The 24,570-nt window shown below is 45.5% G+C and overlaps 7 protein-coding genes across 7 annotated transcripts; 6 read left to right on the forward strand and 1 right to left on the reverse strand.

The window, feature by feature from the left end:
• Nucleotides 1-662: 662 nt before the first annotated feature.
• Nucleotides 663-1,004, forward strand: N7498_003069 (uncharacterized protein; the record flags this gene model as incomplete). The annotated part of the gene is made up of 1 exon (XM_058450131.1): nucleotides 663-1,004. One exon carries the CDS (start codon nucleotides 663-665, stop codon nucleotides 1,002-1,004), a length of 342 nt encoding a protein of 113 aa, XP_058309593.1.
• A 591-nt stretch (nucleotides 1,005-1,595) lies between these two features.
• N7498_003070 (uncharacterized protein) lies at nucleotides 1,596-3,002 on the forward strand (the record flags this gene model as incomplete). Its single annotated transcript, XM_058450132.1, has 2 exons — nucleotides 1,596-1,792; nucleotides 1,868-3,002. 2 exons carry the CDS (start codon nucleotides 1,596-1,598, stop codon nucleotides 3,000-3,002), a joined length of 1,332 nt encoding a protein of 443 aa, XP_058309594.1.
• Nucleotides 3,003-6,017: 3,015 nt separating this feature from the next.
• On the forward strand, nucleotides 6,018-6,911 carry N7498_003071 (ankyrin repeat domain-containing protein; the record flags this gene model as incomplete). The annotated part of the gene is made up of 3 exons (XM_058450133.1): nucleotides 6,018-6,247; nucleotides 6,306-6,762; nucleotides 6,864-6,911. 3 exons carry the CDS (start codon nucleotides 6,018-6,020, stop codon nucleotides 6,909-6,911), a joined length of 735 nt encoding a protein of 244 aa, XP_058309595.1.
• A 3,012-nt stretch (nucleotides 6,912-9,923) lies between these two features.
• On the reverse strand, nucleotides 9,924-14,303 carry N7498_003072 (uncharacterized protein; the record flags this gene model as incomplete). Its single annotated transcript, XM_058450134.1, has 2 exons — nucleotides 9,924-10,067; nucleotides 14,136-14,303. Coding segments are annotated over 2 exons (312 nt in total), but the record flags the coding sequence as incomplete, so codon positions are not given.
• Nucleotides 14,304-17,042: 2,739 nt separating this feature from the next.
• On the forward strand, nucleotides 17,043-18,699 carry N7498_003073 (Glycylpeptide N-tetradecanoyltransferase; the record flags this gene model as incomplete). Its single annotated transcript, XM_058450135.1, has 3 exons — nucleotides 17,043-17,548; nucleotides 17,640-18,423; nucleotides 18,502-18,699. The coding sequence occupies 3 exons, from the start codon at nucleotides 17,043-17,045 to the stop codon at nucleotides 18,697-18,699; spliced, it is 1,488 nt and encodes a 495-aa protein (XP_058309597.1).
• Nucleotides 18,700-18,902: 203 nt separating this feature from the next.
• Nucleotides 18,903-19,337, forward strand: N7498_003074 (uncharacterized protein; the record flags this gene model as incomplete). The annotated part of the gene is made up of 2 exons (XM_058450136.1): nucleotides 18,903-19,109; nucleotides 19,197-19,337. 2 exons carry the CDS (start codon nucleotides 18,903-18,905, stop codon nucleotides 19,335-19,337), a joined length of 348 nt encoding a protein of 115 aa, XP_058309598.1.
• A 2,770-nt stretch (nucleotides 19,338-22,107) lies between these two features.
• N7498_003075 (DUF4246 domain-containing protein) lies at nucleotides 22,108-24,411 on the forward strand (the record flags this gene model as incomplete). The annotated part of the gene is made up of 1 exon (XM_058450137.1): nucleotides 22,108-24,411. The coding sequence occupies one exon, from the start codon at nucleotides 22,108-22,110 to the stop codon at nucleotides 24,409-24,411; it is 2,304 nt and encodes a 767-aa protein (XP_058309599.1).
• Between the last annotated feature and the right edge of the window lie 159 nt (nucleotides 24,412-24,570).

Consider the following 24,570-nt stretch of genomic DNA (forward strand, 5'->3'; position numbering starts at 1 on the left):
GCAAAATGGCAGAGATACCCCAACACGGTCGGCAGCCCATAAATCTCCTCCGTGCCATCGGGTGGCTGTACCACATCAATTTTCGTAGCGGCCACATCTTGTAATAGAGCGCTAGATTCAATTCTCCTACGCTGCCCACTTAGTGTTCGATGCTTCTCAAGTAAATGCCGGGCCAGATTCTGGCGAATGTAGCAGTTGCCGTGGGTAGTGCAAAGGGCCACCCGCCATTCGCGTAGGATCTTAACATATGGTGGAAAGATGTCAGTTTCTCCCCCAACCATAGACTGTGGTGTACTAAATCTAGATTGGGGCATATTTCACGGATTAAAGAATAAGATAATATCAAAAAAATAATAAAAATATATTGTTAATATCGCTAACAGTAAGTAGTGAATACCAGCGGGTTTGCCCCTGAATACCAGCGGGCGCTAGTACCATTCCGGTTTAGGGCCGGGTACATTTTGTTAGTAAAGTGGGTGAACACCAGCGGAGTTCAACGTAGACTATATACAGATTTAAAAGACCCGATCGAAAAATACTAAGATTTGACCTACTTAGGGGGGGGGGTACCGTGTTGACTCGGTACCCCCCCCCTTGCCAAGACTTTTTAACTATGGGTACCCCCCCCCCCTACCGGGCGATTCTATGTTTAGGCGCGCACTATGGCGGCACGCATGGTCCCGGGGGCCACGCTAGTGACGGCCGGGTTCCTGGGGGCCGCGACGGCTCGACTCGACCCGCAATTGCGCCAATTTCTGTGGCAGAAAAACATAAGCCTCAAGGCGTTTCGGCTAAGTGACTGCCTTGGCAAACGGGACCTGCCGCAGCTGACCGCATTATTCGAGTGGCTTGGAGGCTTGTTCGCCCGCGGAATCTTGAAAGCCCCAGCGCTGGAATACGTCCACTGGAAACAAGGGTCCGAAAAGTGGCTCCAGGATGCCATTTGGAAACAGGAGCAGGGATCGGTTGGCCAACGGAAGACAATTCTTGTATTCGAAGAGTGAAATTCTTAGTTACATGGTTAGGTTCGTTTATGCAAGTAAGACCTAGCGGATATCATCGGGCCATCCTGCTCTACTGGATTAGGCTAGCTGTATGAGCGAGCCTGCTATGTATTCAAAAACATCTAGAGCACAATTTTTTTTAACCAAGCTTTATAGCCTTTTGCTTATTGTGCGCCAGTTGCTTACTTTCTGTCATCCTTATAATTGGCCCTTCAAATCCCTGTTTCGTAACTGATTTCAGGGGTCCGATCCTGGCCCCATTAGCGAACCAGTCACTTTTAGGCTTTACCCGGCCCACTGCAGCCACAAGTGGAACATTAAATGCAACTACTGCAACAGAGATTTCACGCAACCCTCTGCTCCCCTTTTGTCTCACTATTCGACGCCCGCTGCACGGTAAGACCGAAAGGCCGAGCAGCTCATCGATGACAAATGTTCGCAATTCAACCTTGCAATTCAGCCTTTGAATTATATTTGGGAGAATGACTCTGTATTATAAATAATTGGCTTCCATCACATTGCCATGCCTCATTTATCTCATCCATTCCGAGAACGAACCATACGGTATTCAAGCTACTGTATCCTGGCGCCATGTCTGTCCCTTTGAACGAGGACTCGTTTAATAAGCCCACTACTCCTCCCGTCGTCCTAATGGCCGACACCGATGCATCAGAGACCGAGAAACAAACACCTTCGAAGCTAGCCGACACGCCGCCCCCACCGCCCGATGGCGGACTGACCGCGTGGCTACAGGTCGTAGGAGCGTTCTTTCTTTTTTTCAACTCATGGTGAGGATTCTCTGATTGAAGAGTAGAAAAAATAAAAAAGTATCTATCGCTAATCTCTCTTTTCTCTTTGTACAGGGGCCTGCTCAATGCCTTTGGCGTCTTTCAGAGTTACTATCAATCTGATCTCATTCCCAGCTATTCCTCTTCGTCCATCACCTGGATCGGCACCGTGCAAGGGTTCCTCCTCTTTCTAGTGGGCGTTATCGTGGGCCCCATCTTCGACAAAGGGTACCTCCGAAGCCTAGTCGCCATCGGAGCTTTCCTGGTTGTGTTTGGTCTGATGATGACCTCCCTGTCAACCGAATACTACCAACTCTTTCTAGCGCATGGAGTCACCGTGGGCATTGGTTGCGCCTTTTTATTCCTGCCTAGCATTGCTGTTGTGGCCACCTACTTCACCTCCCGTCGTGCAGTCGCGACTGGCATCACCGCGTCGGGCGGAAGTATCGGCGCGGTGATCTATCCCATTATGTTCCACAAGCTGATCGACCAAGTTGGGTTTGGCTGGACAACGCGTATCATCGCCTTCGTGGCCCTCGCGGGTCTAAGCGTGTCGCTACTGGTATTGAAACGACGACTGCCTCCGCCTAAGCAGAGCCGATCACTCCTCGATCTCGGCGCGCTGAGAGAACCAACTTTCCTTGTGTTTGCTTTTGGGCTCTTCTGTTCCTTTGTGGGACTATACTTCCCGTTCTTCTATCTACAGAGCTACTTCACCTTTTACCTCCATGACGACAGCAGCCTAGCCTTCTACATTTTCTCTGTGTTGAACGCCACCTCGGTCCTGGGCCGTATCACCCCCGGTTTGCTGGCCGATCGTGTCGGCGGACTTAACACCCTCGTCCCTATTAGTCTCCTGGCGACTATTCTGGCCTTCGTGTGGATCGGTATCCGTGACGTGGCTGGAGCCGTTGTCTTCGCCTGTTTCTACGGTTATGCCTCCGGAGCAATTGTCTCGTTACCGCCCTCCATTCTCACGCGCATGTCCCCTAACATGACTATGGTAGGCACGCGGCTGGGCATGATCTTTATGTTTGCCGGGTGCGGATTCCTGATCGGTACCCCGATCGCGTCCACTCTGTTGCATTTGGCGAAGGCGGAGTTCTGGAAGGCGCAGCTCTTTAGTGCCGTGTTTGTGGCGGCGGGGACAATCTGCTTTGTAATTTTGCGAGTGATTCTGGTAAAAAAGGTGAATGGATGGAAGATCTGAGATATTCGACACACCCAGGAAGGGGTTCCAATGCTTTATTAGCATTGGGTGAGACGATACAGGGGGCCCGGTAATTGCTATATTACCGCACTTTTCTGGCTCAGACATACAATAAAATAACGGTAGAGCTTTGATAACCAATAGAGAGTAATTTTATCGGTGCTTCAATCAAGCGTCTCCTTAGTATTCTGGCATTCTTAATGTGACTTAAATTGTACTTATAGCTAGATAAGTATACATAAATATAGTTAACAAGTAGAAAAGCCGCGCCCGTCCCACTTGACATGCCAATACCTAGACACCTAAGGCCTAACCCGAGAACTGAATCAGCGGGGTTAGATCAAAGGGGAAAGGGGGAGCAACGAACCTCGCACTATATATATATTTTACTTCATCTTCTTCTACGACGACGGGGACCTTGTCCTTCCCCTTCTGCTAGTTAACGACTATCTATATAGAGTCAGAATAATTAATCCGAATCTTTAGAATCGGAATCCGAGTCAGAATTAGGAGCAGGCATAGCTGGAGACTTAGTAGGCGCCTTTAGAACACGCGCAGAATTAGCTACACGCGCGGAATTAGCGACCTTTGTAGCGTTGAATACCTTGGCTAACTCGTTAGAGTTGCTAGTCTCTTTGCCCTTTCTTCTCCGTATTTTGCCTTCGCCCTAGCCCTAAGCGCGAGAACCTAAAGAGACGTTCTTACCAAGACCTTTAGAGGTAGCGTCCGAAGTAAACACTATAAAGAATAATCTTAGCGCTTAGGAATAATCAATGCACTATATATATATATATAAATCAACATCGGTGGATAAAGCAACCTATATAGGGGTCTCCTAGATAGGAGTCGGTTCTACGGTAGCTATAAATAGCGCGGTCGTAATAGGTATAGATAACGGAGCCGTCACTAGAGTGTGAACCTTCGAGGGAGACGCGGTAATAGACTCCTGTATTATTGACCCACTGCCTCGCTGAGCGAACCAATTAGGTGTGTCGGCCGTACGCTGCCTATTTTCTGTCGCCTTGGGTGATCTGGTTGACAAGAAGGTAGGAGAAAGGTTCCTAACATACACACTGTCGGACTCATGAGCGCAAGGCTTGGACAGGGAAGGGGCTTCACAAGCACCAGAAAAGAAGCTGAGAACCCCCCAGTGGGCAGGGTAAAAGGAAAATTAACCGTCTTATGTTGCTGACGCGACACGTTCGCGTGTGAACAAAGTGGGATTGAACCAAATTAAGTTTAGTTTTACAGCTTAACGTAGGTTACGTTCTCTAGTAGTAGCGCTTATTGGCTCAGTACGTGTCAGCCTCGTATGCTTTGAGGTACGCAGCCGCCCATCGACGTGTTAATTTAACAATGACGACGCTCTCGACCTAATGATATATAATAGCTTTGACCCCGCTTATCATGCAGGAGACAAGCTGATCTGAAACGTTCACTGGAGTAATTCTTGCTGATCCAGCCATTTGAATTTTAATATGACGGGTTAGCTGTAGGTAGCGTAGCCGCCGGCATAAGAAAAATTTGGTCAAAGTCATCGCGTGGGAATAAGTTACACAGCCTTGCACTAATGCATACATTCTAGACGTTCAAGAGCCAGTCAATTACTGATTTGTGGGGTGTTTGAGAACAGGTCCAGAGGAGCCTCAATGCTCACGCGTTAAAGGCTATAATTGTCTAGCGTTTATTATCCGTGCTCTGGACCACTCAGATCCGTTAAGCTTGAGAGGGGGTCACGGGCATCTCAATCTCGACAGAGCGATGCGACCTAGCCCTTCCGTAAACAGTAAGGGAGTATAGGGTTTATCTACTATAAGTACTCCAAAGCCCCAACCCGTAAATGCTTTCCCAGTACATTCGTGTATTTCTTATTTAGCTAAGCGGTCTTCAATTTTCAACCTAGATCCGATCTAAACACTCACAGGCAAAGCTTCAAAATGGCTACTGGGTACCTCCAACGGTTGAGAGATGCAAGAATCTAAGAAGTTCCGATGGGAGGGGTACAATTCGTTGCTTTTCAACAAAGGCATGCAATTGGAACTTCCGGGCTTAGATCTTATTCCGCTGTTATTATAGCCTCGAAATACGGTGCAATATTCGCCTATATACCACCACTTCCTTCCGCAACACAAGTTCTTGGTGTAGGTGACAACAATGCTCGGTTCATGATGAACTAAGTACAAACTCACTATAATGCTAATCGAAATTATTTCTCCTCCTCGGAAACACGAGTTATTTGCGCTGTGTATCAAGGCCAGCTGGCATTGCTAAGTCAAGTGCAAATTATAACGAGTTATCTTTAGGCAATGGGCCTTACTCCGACTATTAAATACTATGCTGTACCTATGAATCCGCTCATTCCGGGCCAGGGGACGGTCGTGGTCACGAGTGGAGCGAACGGGCCTTCGATATATTATGATGATGCTCTGATTTAGGCTAGATATGCTCTTGAGACGAAATATTCAAGATTATTGCAATAGGTTGCTGATCGGCAATCAAGTTCACAGTTTCATCAAGTGCTTTCAGTTGGCTCTTTTTGTTATGACTGCCTCTAGGGTCTAATTACCAAAAGGAAAATATATACTGTACTTCCTAGGTTTTTTTCAACCCTATGTAGCATATAACGAGCATTGCAGCCGAACATAGCAAGGCCACATGCATTCTATAGCTCATTCTTTGGCAAATCATCCCCGCAAGTTATCCCGAATCGGATAGCCCCCGCTTCTTATTCCTTTCCCATTAGCTAGAACCAAATAACAATTGCGCGTGACTTATCACATCGACCACGTAATACGGGTATTTAAGCGATCGGGTCGCCCTACTTTTCCTTGAATCCTACTAGCAACCTATGTAATACTCAAATCCTCTTCATCCCCTATAGATATCTAGCTTCTTCCGAAAGCGGAACTCACCAACCATACTGAGTTCTCAATTCCTTATGGAACTGCAGTAAATACAATTAAAAAATTGCGTTCAATATGCGCCGATAATAACTTCTAAGGATTTCAGAATGCAATGTGCTCTGATAGTCTCGATATAGTGGACCTTCATGATGTGATAATGGAAGCAATTCATCTAGGCCGAGTTAAATTTGTTTCACTACTTCTCTCTTATGGCTTCCCGATGAAGCCTTCTTTTGGTCGAGAGGCAGCAGTATTCAAGGCGAAGCGCGTTCTCGAATATTTTCTTGGAGCTAGGTGGGACATAAATGAGCCAGTTAATGTTCTAATTCCTCCTGTGCTTTAGTAAGTTAGTTCCACTATTCGAAAAGCCATTCCAATAATAAGAGATCTATTTTCATAGCTACGCCGCCTACGCGGTAACAGACGTCGAGATGACCAGTTGGTTTCTGGAACATAGTGCGAACCTAAATACGTCGTGCGAGGTAGACTACACCCCATTATCCTATGCTATTCGAAATGCACGTCTAAGTGTCATCAAATTAATGCTGGACTATGGAGGAGATGTGCGAAAAGGACAACTTCTTCAGTATACCGTTTGTCGGGACGAGGGGCTAGAAGATATAATCTCCCTGCTCGTCGAAAGAGGCGCCCCTTTAAATGCGACAATATATCAGGATAGCCAGACTTTGATGCGTTTCTATCTTATAAGCCTAGGGACTGCGCTTCACACAGCAACAGAGCAGGGGAAGACGAATGCAATCCGCCTTTTGAAGCATCTCGGAGCAGACACTGAGGTGAAGGACGCGAATGGCGATACTGCTTTAGAGTGGGCACAAAAATGGAATAAAGCAGAAATGGTAAGGCTTTTGAAAGACTTAGAAGGTCATTCTTAAGTATGTTCGAAATTGAAGATAGGAATGAATTAGGACTAGTTATAGCACTATAATCAATTTTCTAGTTTGTCCAAATTTTCATTCCTATTCTCAGTCCTAATCACCCTAGATAGCGTTCATTCAACTAAATAGACATATCCAAGATCGGGGATGGGAAAAGAGGCTAAGGTTGCTAGCCCAGCTGTCAAACAAGACCTATTAGCTAATGAATCCTATATTAGCTACATTATACAAGGCCACCCTGCAGATAAAAATCGCCCTTTCATTCGACTAACCTAGTTAGACCTAGCACTCACCCGCGGGTGACCCTAAGGAACCTTACCCGACCCGCCCCGCGGGATGGGTAAGGTTCTGACTTCTAGACCCAAAGGTCGGGTCTTCGAGGTGCTAGACCCGTCTTAGGTGACCCGCGGGTGACCTATAGGGTCTACAAACAGGATAAATAGGTAGAAAACGTGACTTACTCGTTTACGCATAAGTTATATAGATTTAGGGAGTTTTTCTGTATATTTATTTATAATATTTAATATAGAGTAGTTCGAGAATTCTAACGGCCGTCAGAATTATAGTCTCTAACTATAGTACTAGTTTTTTGACGGCCGTTAGAAATTACGCCTCTTAAGTTATATATTAGCCTTCTTGAATTCGAAGGAGCTTATATATAATCTTCTTTCTACTCTAGTTTTATAGTGTTATTCTTTAGGGTTACCTTTATCTTTCTAAGTAGATCTATAAGACTAATTTAAATAATATATATAATATAAGGCACTTAAATAATTATTAAGTCTATATTAAGCTAAAGAGCCTAGATTATATTATTTACTATAATAATAAATATTATATTATTCGATATATTATTAGTAGTAACCGTAAGGACGTAGTTAATAATTTTATATTATTAGAGAATCTAGATAATAATATCACTAAGGTTAGCGCCTAAATATATATTAGAAAGTGGTTTAAAGCTAAGGAGGACTTCGTAATATTCTTAGTTCTAATCTAGGAAGTATACTATAATTACTATAAAGGCTTATTAGAATAGGGATATCTAATAATTAAGTGCTAGTAAAAGCTTTACCCCTAGCGGTAGGCTTTAGAGGGTAGTTATTTAGTTTTTAGTAATAAATTAGTAGAGCCTTATATATATTACCTTCCGAGAAGGAATAGTTAGTGTCGTTGGAGCTAATTGTATATATGAGATAAGATTATAGAACTCTTAATACTTAAGGAAGAGAAAGGGTAAATATAAGATAATAACTAGATTTAGAAGCTTCTATTCCTAAATATTCTAATTAAATACTTAAGTAGGCGCTTACTAACCTTAGTAGGTAAACTATTAATTAGTGTTAAGCTAAGTATTAAGAGATTATATATATAGCTTATATAAGTAGCTTATAGATACTTAGCTTATATATTCCCTTTTAATATTATAGCCCTTTAAGATATTTATATATCGATAAGGTGCTAGTATTTCTAGTAGCTAGATAGTTAAGAACCTTCTAGTATCTTATATATATTACGCTAGGCTTTCTATCCTTTGTATAAGCTATTTACTCGAAGCTATCTTAGTAACTTACTTAACGCTTTCTATCCTAATTAATTTATTTCTTCCCTCTATAGTCTATTTAGAGCTACTAAGTTATAAACTCCTTACTTATTTTATCTTTATATAATAGGAATTAGTTTATTTAGTTAGGTTTAATTTATATAAGGCTCTCGAGCGCTAAAGGTGCTCTTCGTAGAGTATTAGGTATTGTATTAATAGTAAACTAACTTAATAGGAATAGGCTTATAAATAGAGTATCGTCTAGGATAAGATATTATAACTTATCTATTCTAACCCCTTCGATCACCGAGGATAAGTATAGGTTAGAGGTTTAAGATATAGTAGATATTAGTTATAAAGAGGTAGAATAAGAGGACTTATAAAGATTTTAGACAAAAAAAAGCTATTATATAGGGGGAATCCGTTTACCCTAGTCGCGCGAAGACGTAAGTTAATATATTATCCTATCCCCTTACTTTAGCTAAAATTCTCTCGTCTAATTAGTTTATATATTAGGTCTTATAGGTCACCTATAGGTAACCCTTAGGGTCACCTATAAGACCCAACCCTTAAGACCTAGTCCTCTAGTTATATAGTCTTAAGTTTTATAATAGAAAAATGTCTAAGTCTAATAATCTAGATATTTAAACTTATTTTGTACTAGAACTATAATACCTACGAGAAAACTAAATTAGGAATTAATTAGATAAGACTATAGTTATTTAATAACTAAAGAAAGCTTTCGATTTAAAGTAAATTTAGTACTAAAAGAAAAAGATATATTTACCGTTATCTAAATAGAGCACTCTCACTCTACCTTCGATATATATTTCCGTAATAAAACTCTCAACTTTCTATAACCCACTTAAAAACTACCCACACACTATATCACTCTAGTCAAAATTTAGAATACTTAGGTGACGATATACGAGCTATCTATATATAATCTAATTTCTTTAAATTTCGTATATATTAGTGAATAATTAGGAAAGAATCGAAATAGATACCAGAATAGCTATAAATAACAGTATTTTACTAAGCTGAATCATTAATTTTGTGCGTCCTAAATAGGTAAAGCGTAGCTTATGCGGGTATGTTGGACCCGTCGTGGGTGACCTAAAGGGAACCTAGACGGGTCTGGGTCCGGGTCCGGGTCTATAAGGTTGGACCCGGACCCGACGCGGGTCGGTTCACGGTTCTTGATCTTGGACCCATGGGTCGGGTGAGTGCTAGGTCTAAACCTAGTGAACTTATCGTATTATAGTGTTGCTGTTTAACGCCGCCTAGGTGCCTATCGTCTATATCTTGAAGTCATCACCTAGTCATATACTAGCAGCGGTAGGAAGACCAATAATGCCAAACGCAATTTAAGCTTAGTCCCATTTGAGAATTGTAAAACGCCTTACGCGGAAATATGCCGGATTCAAGCTAGAATTGGTATCGATAGTGAGGAGAGCACTGCCACGTACACCCTGAATAGCACTAGAACAACGAGATAAAGCGGGAATGGATAAGTCCGAAGGGCCGGAAAGCGGCCTAAGTGAAGGTCGTCTTTTCTTCCTCTTTTGAACTAGTAGTTCTATATTATAAAAGGTGGTGTTCCTATCTTAGTCGTTGCCGGTGCCTCGGCTAGAGCGGAGTCGCTTCTTGCATAATACCGCAGCGGCCCTCGTGCTTGTACTAGCGGCTCCTTGCTGCTAGGATAGGGGTGGTATAACCATAGCTATCGATGGATAGCGCACCGGGATATTGGAAGTAGACCTTGACACAGCCCTGGGCCGCCCTAAATGGGCTGAGCCCGAGCCCGCCCATGGGCGGGCATTGGGCGGGTTTCCCCTGCCCGGCGGGCTACTATGGGCGGATTTATCTACCCAGTTGGGCGTGACGGGCGCCCGGCGGGCGGTCAAACAGTGCAAACATAGAGAGTCTTGGGAAATGCATTAAATATGCAGTTTTCTTCTGTATTTTTCGGTATCTAGCTTACACCACCTGGTTTTTGTTTGGTGTATAGATTAACATGGAGTAGAATATAGGTTTTAGTAAACGCGATATGATCAATTTAAAGTATTAATGATATACTAATAATAAACAAAATCTTCATCCTCACGTCTTACACGCTTCCGATTTCTCCCTGAAACGCGCTAGGTATTAGGCAAAGGATGTTCAGCCTCATCATCAGATGGAGTAGCTTTCCGACCCTCATCCTCAATATTAGATGCTATAGTCTAGCGTCTTTTCCCTACGGCACGCTCTGAAAGTTCCTGGGTCATAGGCTATACCTAGGAGACAACTAAATCATCCTCCTCGTCGTCACTAATTGGATCTAGATCTTCAAGTAATGGGGTGTCCCTTTCCTCACGAGCCTGCTCTTTTTCCTTATCTAATAGAAACTCATCTATTAATGCAAGCTGCTTCTCCTCGATATCGAATTTCGACGCGCACATCGACATCATTAGATCCTAGATAGTCGTGTCGTTTAGTGAGCCCCGACGGTAGTGACAGACATCACGCGCAGAGTTAAAGAGTCGCTCTACACCTACACCAATCGCAGGGATAGAGAGGATATCACGCGCTGCTGCAGAAAGAATTAGATATTTATATTGATTTTCCTTCCAGAACATCCGTGGAGAAATCTTAATAGTATCTAGTAGAAGAGTTAATAAATAATCAATTAATAGTATAGGTTTTGACCTACCACTCTCAAGGTACTGTGTAGTCTCATCACGTTGGCTCAATCGCTAGCGATGTTTTGCTCCTTTAAGCATAACCTAGAGCTCATCTATCTCTATAGATTGCGTAGATAACTGAGCTTGGGATGACGTCTGTGTGTTCGTAAGACGTCGCTTATACGACTCAAAGGTATCTTGCAAGCTTTTATGGTATCTTTGTCGCCAGTCTATGTCAGCAGTATCAGATTCCTAGTCTTTACTATTAAAGAACTGAAGCTTATGCTCTAGTGCAAGGATTGTACCAATCGTAAAGAGATTACCATGAACTTCGTCTGTTCTAGCATAGTACTCTGCAAGCTTATCTCTCGTAGCACTAAGTGCTTTGAGCATACCTTGCTTCTAAGGAACTTTCTTTCTTTGAAGCTGGCGGGTTGATGTTTCAAGGTGTTCAAAAAGGTTGTTATAGATCTCAAAGATAATATGGATTGTGGTATCTTTGCTTTTGCAGAGGGCAGTGGTGAACTTAAAAAATGGCTAAGTGATCCAGAGAAGATATTCAATCTGCCGCCATTTATCTCCACTAAGAGTGAGGTCTCTTAACTGGAACTGCGAGCAAAATTCATTAAATGTAGCTTATAGTCGTTTAGCTCGACGGAGCATAAGGAATATTGAATTCCAGCGAGTCTTCACATCTTGGATAGGAACGAGCTTTAGTGTTGAAGTCTGGAGACTAGAAAATGCTTCACGACGCTGTGGGCTTGCGTTGATATAGATAGCGAGGTTTCGAACCTATATTATTATTAATAAAAAGCCCTTATAATAGAAGAAAGGCCCTACCTTATTAAGAGTGTCCACAATCTCCCGTTTGTTTTGTCGTGCGTTCTTTGAAACTGATTGCGACCGAGCTTCTGACCACTTCTCAGTAGTTTCGTTTCTTGGATTGGCTTTCATCTGGCCGAGGAGCTACTTTAAGCTCAATTGGATCACATGAACGATACATAGAACTCGAATGATTGTTGTATCATCCTGAAGGTCGAGTGATTGTACTAAATCCTGGATACTTAAAACCAGAGTAGTGTTGTTAGATGCATTGTCGGTGGTTATCGCCAGGATCCGATCGGCAATATTATATTGTTGAAGTAAACCTAGAAGCACGGCGCTCAAGTTAACACCAGAATGTATTCCATAGAGTGGCTCAAAACCAAGAAGAATCTCGCGATAGTTCCAATCTAGGTCAATAAAGTAGCCAGTGACAGCCATAAATGCCTATCCATATGGTAATGTCCAGCAGTTAAGAGCAATTGAAATCTTCGTGTTTAGTGGTAAGGCTTCGAGTACTCGTTGTTGCTTCTCTTTTGTACGGGCACGGAGCCTTCGCTGGAGTGTTCGGCCTATAGGGAACTCTGGTAGAGTCGAAACTGAGTGAGATATCTAGATAAACTTCCGGAATTGTGGGTGCTCAACAACCTAAAATGGAAGCCGGAGAATAGCGATTGTGGTTGTGAGTTCGTCCTCCCACTCTTCTTTGCTAGGTGGTTAGGTTATTAGACCGTTATGACTAGCCTATTAAATAATTAGTAAAGTCTTTTATTAGTGGAGTATTACTTACCTCGTCTTGTAAAAGCCAACGAATATTAGGTTGTTGAGTCTGTGTTCTAGCCCGACGACACTTTTCTCCTCTCTAATGCCGACCCATAGAGTTTGTTCCTTACTTAGTATGCCCTAGATGCTCAAGTATCTTATGACATCGCTAGCATCTAACTTTTGGAAGGCCATCGGAAGTTGAAGCAAGCTAATCGAAGTGTTTCCATACTTCAGATAAATGTCTAGCTCGATCCTAGACAAATCCTTTCCCTTCAGGTCTCTTTCCAAAGGTTATTTATAGCCACCAGTGAACAAAGACTTCTTTACTTATAGTATCGAAAAGAACGAATTCGGATCGGCGATCAGGTTTAACGCGGGTGAGGATTGGGGGAACCGAGAGAAGTTGAGAGAAATCGAGATCGAGCGCAGATATAAGGGATGCTTGGCTTAAAAAGTGCTCGGATGTAAATGGTGCTAGACTATCTAAGTCGGCAAATGAAGTCGAAAGCGCGTCTGTCAATGTAGGAACAGGAGTAAGTAAAGCTATACTATCCTCATATACAGACGAGCTATAATAATTTAACTACTACGACATAATGAAGCAGAGCTAGTAGCCTTATGTACCAAAGCTTAAGGGTGAGGAAGAAATCAGAAGACTTACTATGCTCTCTTTTCATAATACTAAAAGTACACTACGTATAAGGGGCAATCTACAAGAGTGTTGTGGTTAATAGAGTGATCTATCAGAAAAGAATCCACCGCTTTAGAATATAAGAGGTATGATTGGGTAAGATAAACGGGCCACCCTAGGCGGTGCCCTGGGCTGCCAAGTCCCGCCCGGTCCGGCCCGTTTATGTTAGAAAACTAGGCAGGAAGGCATCCCCCTAGGATTCATTCCAACATCCAGAGGGGCCGGGCCTCTATGCCATGGTTAGAATATGAAATGAATTAAAAGCGTGAACTTACTTTGTCTAATCTAAATCATTATTAGCCCTTGACACGTAATTAAGAGTAGCTTAAAAGAATTTGTTGCAACAGTTACACTGTTATATGTGACAGCCCAAGAGTATGCTATGCGAATATATATATTCAGGATGAAGTCAAGCATTTACACTACTTCATCAAATCACCCACCATAACAATCGTATAGGTTTAAATTTGTGGTGTATTCATATTCATACACCAATGTCAATTCTAAATACAGCCTAAATTTCTTTTATTTCATTAAGGAAGTAGGTAAATATCTCTAGTCAGACAATACAGAACTAGAACATATGTTAATAACAGGTTATTTTTCAGCTGAATCATCAGAGTATACATCCTAATCGGGATAATTGTGCACAAGATGGGCGAAAGCGGGCCCGCCCAGGGCCGCCCTATGCGGGCACCATGGGCGGGCCTGGTATGTACGTGCCCGCCCGACGGGCTTGGACGGGCGGGCTACGGGCGGCCTCCTTAGGCCCATGGGCGGGCTGTGTCAAGGTCTAATTGGAAGCCCGTATCTATAGAACACGAGAACACTCTAGAGTAGAGCGCACGCCTAGCGGAGCGGACGGGCTAGATAGGGCTGACGTATCTTTAGCAGTGCCGAAGTCTTCCCACTCTAGAGCGTCGTTTGCCCTGGAGCACGAATTCTCAACTAGATTAGTAATCTGACTTAGCTCCGTATCATTTTTATAGTCTCGAGGGTGCAGACTGTCTAAGGGCTCTATAGTAGATATATTCCGCTTAACTGATTCTTATCGGGAATCACCGATCACGGACAGGTCGCTAAAGGGATAGTTGTCTTATTTAGGTGCAGGCACGAGCGCGGTCACACAAGGCACGCACGAGGTTGGAGAAGTATCCTTTTCTTTAGTATCAGGAAAAGCGTCTAAAAAGTTTTTTAAGAAAAGTCAGACAATCAGAGAATGCTAGCCGACTTCCATAAATATTGTGCCAACTTACATAGTAAATCATTTTCCTGTATATCTAGCCCTATAAGATATAGGAATATTTTCGGAGAGTCTATCAGTGGCACTGGCCCTAAAGAAGGTATAGCGGAAGTTCCGCGTACCAACAGAATATTATAGGCAGCTAGCATATTTATTGTCACTAGGGGTTCGACATCTTTCGTTATTTTAGGCCGAGTAGGACCGTAGACATTATTGATCTCGAAATCAAATATATTCTACCTATAAGTCTTACTGGCTAGTGGCGGTGGCTGTCCTAGAGGCACTGCATACGGTCCTGGACGGAAGCCAATTCCAGCGAGAAAGGACTGCTGGAGATATCGCGGCACGTGGGCCAGAACGTGACTAGGAGTCACGCTTTTGGCACTGGTAAAAGGCGACTGGCGACTTGGGCTATAGGAGAACTCGATTTGATCAAGATTCACCTCCATCTCACAGAAAGTGATAGAGATAGCGGAGGTAGGTACCGACAGATGATAAAGCAACCTTGGAGATAAGTGCAGCGGTCACTGGCCTAGTGTGTCTATGTCCGTTCTGAATCCTATCCAGAGAGTGAAAAGAAGGGGGTCAGTGAGCCTTTTTGAATCCCAGACGCTGCCAGGGCAATGCTAGCCGGGAACCGTGCAGTATACCGCCTCGCCGACCCCAGAACGACTAAATCACTGCCTCGTTGCCACATCAATTGGAAGTACTGTGGGCGAGTTCAGCCGAGCCGCCTCATCGAAGGACGCCTTGGGTTCGTGGCCCCACTGTGCAAGGGTGCCTCTTACTCCAATCTGTAACGTTGCAGCCGGTAAGACGCAAGACACCTCAGCTGACAAATGACAGATTGAGGAAAGATCCACGGTAATAAATCCCTCAATACGAGATATATCGCGAAGTGAGAGGGTACTTAGGGTAAATAAAGAAATAAAGAAGATATACTAAGAGATTATTATAGGAAATAAGCTCTACGCTAATAGACTTATCGATTATTTACTAGATTAGACTAATAACTCTTATATTTCTTATATAATTAGTTTAGCGTAGGCATTTTTAGTAGGCCTAACCCACGAAAACCTATTATAACCCACGAATAGACTGCGCCAAAACCCGCGCCAACCCGAACCCAACCCGCAAGAGCTATATATAGATTATGCAAAAATACGTATGTTCTAGTGTTGTATTAACTATATTATCCTAGGTAATATTAGTATATATAGAGATATTTATATAGATAATAGGCTATATATTTTATATAAAGGCTTATATATATATAAAAGCTAGATTTCGAGGTTTCGAATAAATTATAGAGCTCTTAGAAAAAGTGGTGCACCTACCCTCCGAGAAATATATATATATATAATTTAGACCTAATTATCTACCCCACTTACCTAATCTAGCCTTATATCTATTATAAAAATATATATAGCCTATATATAGCCTATATAATATCTATTTATATATATAAGGTAATAGATAACTAGATATAAAGTGTATTAAAGAATACCGTACATAATTACTAAGTATTTTTATGAATGCCAAGACCTAAATTTTATGTAAATTCGGGTTGAGATGGGTTATTTGCGGGTTTCTAAATCTAGATTTATAACCCGCTGGGTTGGGTCCGGGTTACAACTTATAACCTGAACCCGCTATGGGTTCGGGTGCGGGTTGAAGGTCTTGACCCGTATTGCGGGTTATGGCGCAGTCTACCCACGAAAACCTATTATAACCCACGAGAACCTATTGAGAGCCCACAAGAACCTATTATAACCAGCGAGAACCTATTATAACCAGCGAGAACCTATTAAGACCCTATAGAAACCTATTAAAACCTATAAATAACCTATACCTAACCTATATCAACTAGAGCTAGCACTCACCCAACCCACGGATCTATGATCAGGAACCGTGAACCGACCCGCGTTAGGTCTAGGTCTAACCTTATAGACCCGGACCTAGACCTAGACCCGTCTAGGTTCCCTTTGGCCTGGGTGACCCTCGGAGGGTCGGGCACCTCTATGTCCGACCCTCAGGGTCTAGAAGTCGGACCCTCCACCCGCCAAGAGGAGGTGCGGGTGGAGGGTCCGGAGGGTCACCCGCGGGTGAGTGCCAGGTCTACCGTAAACCCCCGGTAAGATACTCCCGTTATCACAATTTCTACAAAAATCCTCTTCAATCTTTTCAGTAGGCATTAGCTATAACTATTCCTTATAAAGAATAAAAGTAAAATACTAAAAAATACCTACAGATTCTACATAAAATATGTATATCACGGGGTTTTCTATATTTGTCCTATTTACAGGACCGCAGGACCGCACCGGACCGCATTAGTGCAGGTCCTTGAAAAGTTAGGACCGGGCCCTGCATAGTGCGGTCCGGTCCGCGGTCTGGTCCGGTCCCTTGCGGTCCTTGCCGAGGTCTACCCACGATAGAGTCATTTTCGCTCCTATTTTCTCCCACCCCTCTTTCACCCCCGCTTTCCCCTACCCATGCAAACCGCCCAACACGATGTCGAACCTTGAGGATCTCAATGGCAAGGGCAAGACGCAGGCCTCTGAAGCCGACAACGCAAATGCAACCAAATTGTCCAGCAAGGAGAACACTCCGAGTGTCGCGGAAGCGCTGCTGGAGACCAGCCCCGTCTTGAAGAATGCGTTGGGCGCAATAGACAAGGACAATGCCACCTTGCGCGAGATAGATATCACCAATCTATCGACCGGACTCACACTGGAGGGAAAGAGCCTGAAGGACATGGCTTCCTTCAAGTTCTGGCAGACGCAGCCGGTGCCTCGCTTCGACGGGTCTGGCAGGGTCAGCGATGGACCGATCAAGATCATTGACCCCGAGAAGGTATCGAAGAAGCCCGATCCGCTCATCGAGGGTTTTGAGTGGGCGACCCTCGACTTGACGAACGAGACGGAGCTCCAGGAGCTATGGGATCTGCTCACCTATCACTATGTGGAAGACGATGATGCCATGTTCCGCTTTAGATACTCTCAGTCATTTCTACACTGGTACGTTGGCTGGAGTTGATGGTGCTATTATGGTCCCCGTATCAAGGAAGAAGTGAAAGTCAAATGCTAATACGCATGCTAATATAAATAGGGCTTTGATGTCTCCCGGCTGGAAAAAGGAATGGCATGTCGGCGTGCGTGCGACCAAGTCCCGCAAGCTAGTCGCGTCAATCTGTGGCGTGCCTACGGAGGTCCGCGTCCGGGGCCAGAAGCTGAAGGTCATAGAGATTAACTTCCTTTGCGTCCACAAGAAGCTGCGGTCCAAGCGGTTGGCCCCCGTTCTGATCAAGGAGATCACTCGTCGCTGCTACCTGAATGGAATCTACCAGGCTGTCTACACTGCCGGTGTACTTCTGCCTACCCCGGTGAGCTCGTGCCGCTACTATCACCGTTCCCTGGACTGGCTGAAGCTGAATGAGGTCGGCTTTTCGTCGCTCCCCTACGGCTCAACCAAGGCCCGCCAAGTTACCAAGAACCATCTCCCGAGTAGTACGTCGACCCCGCGGCTTCGACCTATGGGACCCAAGGATATCGACGCAGTTTATGATCTGCTAGAGCGCTACCTACGCCGTTACGATATAAACCCGACGTTCACGAAAGAGGAAGTCGCACACTGGCTAGTACACAAAGAGAGCCCCGGGAAGGAGCAGGTAGTGTGGTCGTACGTGGCGGAGGATGTTGAAACGCATAATATTACCGACTTCTTCTCCTTTTACTGCCTTCCGTCTACTGTGATCCAGCACCCGAAACACCAGGAGGTACGCGCTGCTTACCTGCACTACTACGCCACCGAAACAGCCTTCACGAACGACATGAAGGCTTACAAGGACCGGCTCCTGATGCTGATGAACGATGCACTTATCCTTGCTAAGCGGGTAAGCCCACTTATCTCGTCCCCTGGAGTCCACTGTTCACCTTATTTGTCGGTACTAATCATGTCCTGTGTCTGTCAGACCCACTTCGACGTCTTTAACGCACTCACCACCCAGGACAACCCTCTCTTTCTCGAACAGCTCAAGTTCGGCGCAGGTATTAGCCAGCTCCACTTCTACCTGTACAACTACCGGACGACCCCTATTGCCGGCGGTGTCAACCAAAAGAATCTCCCGGATGAGAACAGGATGGGAGGTGTTGGTATTGTGATGCTGTAAGCCTGCATACTGTCTCGATCAGCGCGGGCTAGGAGTGATGAAGATCTCGTGTGCATTCTTTTCGGACCATGAGGTGGCTTTTCTTGTCTATGGACTCAATTCTGTTTTAAATATAATTTGAAGATGCCATTACTCTTTTTCTTTTGCTTGATGAAGGGCATCCATGACCCTCGATGTAATATTGGTCGTATGAGCGGGGGCTGATGGTGGAGCTGCTTGACAATGCTGGGATAGACGTGGTGGAGAGTGTAATCTATTTCCACGTCGACGACCCGCTGAAGGACGTAACGCAAGTCCCTTCAAGACTTCACAAGACCCTGCTGTTAAACCTGAGAGCCAGCGAGGTTGATGACGGCAATTTGTGCATAAAAGCCTACGAAATTTGTACTCAATTTCTTACCCCGAGGCTCGTTCGCCCTTGATTGATGAACCAAGGCCCATTTCGACCTTCTAGGTACTGCTACAGCCTTTGAAAAGATGGCGCAGTTGCTTTTCAGCCCGAGCGCTTGAGACCTCAAAAAACTGGGAGGCACTCGGATTCTCTGACTCGCGTCCATTTCCGTTGTCAGTCCCAGAAGATACGGATTGCATCAGAAGGAATGCAGACGTTTTGTAGCGGCCCAGAACCTGTAGCGTGATTTGTCAAACCTGCTTGACAGTGCATCTGATGGGTGGGTGCCTCTAGAGGGCTGAGAAGCGGCAAAAGCAGAAAACTTGGCAATGTTCAAGGGAACGTTGAAAGCCGTATTGGAAAACAAAGATCCAGACGACGATGAACCAACTACAAATGAAGGAGACCTGCGAAATACCTAGCCTTTTGACTTGCCAGAGGACGATTAGTGCTGACTTGAGAGGGTTGAGATTTCGTGATAATGAAGAACTGTATTTATTAGGTTCAAGGGAGCGTAGGCAATGAAGATAATGAGGTCCCTGGTACATTACATATAGGGAATTGATACTACCAACCCCCCTTCTGTCGGAACGAACAGCCTATGGAGACCGGATTATTGGATGATCCGAAGTAATTATTTCTTATGTAATCAGAAACCCCCATAACGTAATTCACGGCCAACCCGTTAACACGGCCAACCCGTTAGCCCCACCAGAAATCGCGCGTCCAGTCCTACCTACCATCTTCAACTACCCACCATGCCACCAAATCGCTCTGAATCCTGGCATAAATCTGCTGAGCAGGAGGGCAGGATCCTATTAGCCCTTCAGGCGGTGCAAAAGGGCCAAATTAAATCTCTCTACGCCGCAGCGAAGCTATACGATATGCCCTACACTACCCTCCACGACCGCGCTACCGGAACGTCTCCACGCGTCGATAAACGCTGGCATAGCCATAAAATGACACAATTAGAAGAGGATTCGCTTACTGAGTGGATCATCTCTATGGATTCGCGTGGTGCAGCACCTAGGCCCTCTACTGTGAGAGAGATGGCTAATATCCTACTGGCCACTCGTGGGATTCACCCTCCGCCTACTGTAGGCGTGAATTGGACATCATCCTTCGTTAAACGCCGCGAAGAGATCCGCTCGCGCTTCTCGAGACGCTACGATTACCAGCGCGCCCTGAATGAAGATCCGAAGTCGATACGAGAGTGGTTTAATACCGTAAAGCGCGTGGTCGATGAGAATGGGATACAACTAGAGGATATTTATAACTTTGATGAGACGGGCTTTGCGATGGGCCTTATATCGTCACAGAAGGTGGTTACGCGAGCTGAATACTACGGTCGGCGCTCTATCTTACAGCCAGGAAACCGCGAATGGGTTACTGCTATCGAGGCTATATGCGCCGATGGCTACGCACTACCGCCATGTGTGATATTTCAAGGCAAGGTTTATATTGCTGGCTGGTTCGAATCAAATCTGCCTAGCGATTGGCGGATTGAGGTCTCGAATAACGGCTGGACTACCGATGAGATAGGCCTTCGCTGGCTACAGAAGCACTTCATTCCATATACGAATTCGCGCGTACGAGGTCGATATCGGCTATTAATTCTTGATGGCCACGGTAGCCACCTTACACCTCAATTCGACCGAATCTGCGCTGAGAATAATATTATACCGCTCTGTATGCCTTCGCATTCTTCGCATTTACTCCAACCGCTTGATGTTGCGTGTTTTGCTCCGTTGAAGCGCGCATACGGTCGCTTCGTGAGCGACCTCGCCCGATATGGCTATAACCACATCGATAAGCTCGACTTTCTCGCAGATTACCCTCGGGCGCGTATCGAGGCGTTTCAACCGCAGACTATCCAGACTAGCTTCGCTGCTACTGGTCTTACACCGTTTGACCCAGAGCGTGTGCTTTCTAAGCTCAATATCTCGCTCCGAACGCCAACACCGCCAGGAAGCCGACTAAGCAGTAGATCTAGCCAATTCACACCAAAAACGCCTAAAACAGTGATTCAGCTACAAAAGCAGGCTACCTTACTCAAGAATCTATTGAGACAGCGGTCAAATAGCCCTCCGTCACCCTCAAAAACTGCTGTGGATCAGATTATCAAAGGTGCTTATTTATCGATGTATAACGCTGCGATACTAGCGCAGGAGAACGCTAGTCTACGTAGAGCAAACGAGAAGAAACGCCAGAAACGTACACGGTCGAATCGACAAATAGCACATGAAGGAGGCCTATCTATCGCAGAGGGCCAACTGCTAGCTCAGCAGCCAGACCAGCCAGTTGAAGATAGCCCGGTGGTATCGCGTGAGGCAGGCGAATCAGCTAGTCAGGCAGATTTGCCACGCAAGAGGGCTCCGCCAAGGTGTAGCGGGTGTGGGGAGTTAGGGCATAAGATTAATCGTTGTAAGAAGCGCTAGTTTGAGATGAATTTATACTTTCTTGGTGGAGTTATCTTGAATAGAAAATTGGTAATGGAGGTGGACTAACGGGTTGGCCGTGTTAACGGGTTGGCCGTGAATTACGTTAAATTGCCAGATTCAGGGGTATAGCAATACAGAGTTCTTTTCACCGCTGATTGGCCCTTATATTACGTGTTCTGACATCTTAAGAGTCTAGCTCAATTTAATTTTGATTTGACAATCTTTACCAAAAATACACTGTAATTTAACCTTTTTCAGCTTCAAGGATATGTCTTCTAATCAGTATATCCTAAAAACTTTCAAGGCTTTTGAAAAATGTTAGACTCAGTATAAAGAATATAAGTTTATAAGAAGATATTATAGGAAGCTATGGTTGTTAAGTTATAAAGTTGTAATTTATCGCATTTACTATTGTGTTTTGAGGTGGCCGGCTCGCTTACCGAATACGTTACGTTAACTAATCCTGATTCAATCATCCATGGGTAAGGCTACCTGTTCATATCGCAATCACTTATCTTTCAATCTCCCCCCTTGACGGTATCCACGCATGCTCTAACCAAACTAGATTCCTCTCTCATGACTGAAGAAACCGAGCAGGTTGACACCAAATTCGACAACACTGGCCACGGTCCGCTTCGAGTCCCAGGGTTCGCAGGCATCCCGGTCCACTATGAACTCCCTTCCAACGCCCGTTTTGCGCACGGAACGGTGGAGTGGCGACAGGCCCCCGCCGTCACGGCCCGCGAGCTGACCATGGTCGCCGTGATGAACCACCTCACCGATCGGCCTGCGTGGTACGTGAAGATCTTCGACTATGAAGTTGTCGCGGAATGGAAACAAGAGACCTTTGACACAACCCCACTGATGAGCGAAAAGGCGTGGGAATGGTGCGTAAAGGAGCTCCGCGATAAAGCGGTTGATCTCCGCGAGAATCGCCAGACCCATATCCGCGTTCTTGATACCGGATCGTGCGTGTGCAAAGCAGATACGGAGACTCTGGACTCTCTTAGTGCGGTGTTCAGAGGGTCCGTTCCGGCTTTATTGGAGGAGCAGCAGGAACAGCGAATTTTAGATTGGCAGTCCGAAACCGTGTTGAATGTGGTTGATCCGTTGTTATTTCCCTTGGTTTATGGACGAAGCCTGGTCTTGACGGACGGAGGACGAGTGGACCTCGACGACGTGCTGGGCTGCTATCGAGATGCAACGGTCGCGCCCAAGCCTTACGATCGACGGATCAACTCCCAGTCCGTGCAGAAGGATATAGACAGGCTTGGCACTCCATGCTGGGGTATTAGCCCTCCCCATGGTGAGAAGTCCGAGTTCTACCACTGGAGTTCCAACTACCAATGCCTTCCATGTGAGGTGGAATTTCTCCACGACTTCAGAACGGAGGTGCAGATCACCTCTTACATCAATAACTTGCACCCAGCTCATAAGGGTCTATACCAGGCTATTGAGAAACTCATCTCCATGACAATCAAGCCGTGGAATGATTGTCTGGTGAAGGGACAGAGTGGCTGGGATGATCAATTCAACCAGGGGCAATTGGGGCCGGTTCCCCTACGTATCATCACCTACGGGGTCGAATGGGAGAATGAGCTTCCTGAATGGGCGCTCGCGTTTAGAATACCCTTTGAACCCAGGATTAAAATATACCGCAAAGCCCAAGAAGCGCTGCAGAGCAGCAAGGATGACCAAACGAGGAAGGGTAGAAAAAAGCACCTCGACGCGCAAAGGCGGCTCAGCGGGCTACGAGATGTGGCAGACAATCTACACAAGAAGCTGCCTCCGCCGGACTCGGACCTCTGGCAAAGAGCCAAGGAGTATCTAGAACTCCCAGAGGACGGCTCAAACACCCCCGTCGCAGCTCCAGACGACTGGATGGAGGGGGAGGTCAAGCCGTGGCGGAGCATTGAAAATAAATTAAAGCGTCTGCTGCGCTTTAAACACCCGGAACCGGGAACCGCTTTTTCGTATGAAGAGTGGAAGACCAACCGACACAAAGATAAAGCCATCATCGACATCGTCCGTCACCGGAGTAACTGGGATCCGGATCGGCAGCCTTTTGAGCCTCTCACCCCTCCACACACCCCCTACACGATCTCTCTCCAAGACACCTTCCGCGACCAAGGCCTGCAAATCATCATAAAGATGGAGAATATCGAACTCACCCCCAAAAATCCCACATACACCAACGACTCCTGGCAGCTCGACGGCCAACTAAACGAACATCTCGCCGCCGTCGCCATCTTCGCCTACGACGTCTCAAACATCACCTCCCCCCAGATTTCATTCCGACAGTACACTACCCTCGACGGAGTCTACTACCAGTACGCCGAGGAATTGTATACTACGGGGGACTTCAATATCCGCAATTTACGAGCCCACCGATGTGGCAAAGGGGCCGGGCGAGAAATCGTGGCAATAGCGGATATTCTGGGATTCGACAACCCTCTTGACCTCTGGGGCGATTTTCACGGGACACTATCATACCAGAGTATCGGGTCTGTCGCGACTCCTCAGGGTCGATTAATCACGTTTCCGAGCGTTTTGGAGTACCGGGTCGAACCGTTTCAGCTGCTGGATGCGTCTCTCCCGGGGCATTATCGTTCAATCAAGATGTATCTAGTTGACCCACATTACCGCGTGTGTTCGACTCGGAATGTGCCGCCGCAGCAGCATCACTGGTGGATGCAGGAAGCGGGTAACGCTCTTGCCACGGCGGGACTGCCTCGCGAACTGGTGGATGAGATCTTCCGTGGAACGGATGACTGGCCGATGGGAATGGAGGAGGCGGCACATCGCCGTCAGAATCTGATCAGAGAGCATATCTGGAATGAGGTGTTTAGGCTGAGGCGTATGCCTGGTCCGGGATTTTGATACCAAACGGCGATATGTTGTTCATTGAGCGGATGTGGAGCGAATGCTAGACTCTAGAGAATATTTCACGTTCTTCAACACATACTAGGGATATTTTAACACTATTAGCACAACCGGGCCCCGCGATATTTGGCCTTCGCAATGCACTTGAAAGAAAGG

This window comes from Penicillium cinerascens (genome assembly GCF_028974065.1).
Source record: "Penicillium cinerascens strain IBT 15544 chromosome Unknown contig_24_segment0_segment0, whole genome shotgun sequence".
In the NCBI taxonomy this organism is placed as follows: Eukaryota; Fungi; Ascomycota; class Eurotiomycetes; order Eurotiales; family Aspergillaceae; genus Penicillium; species Penicillium cinerascens.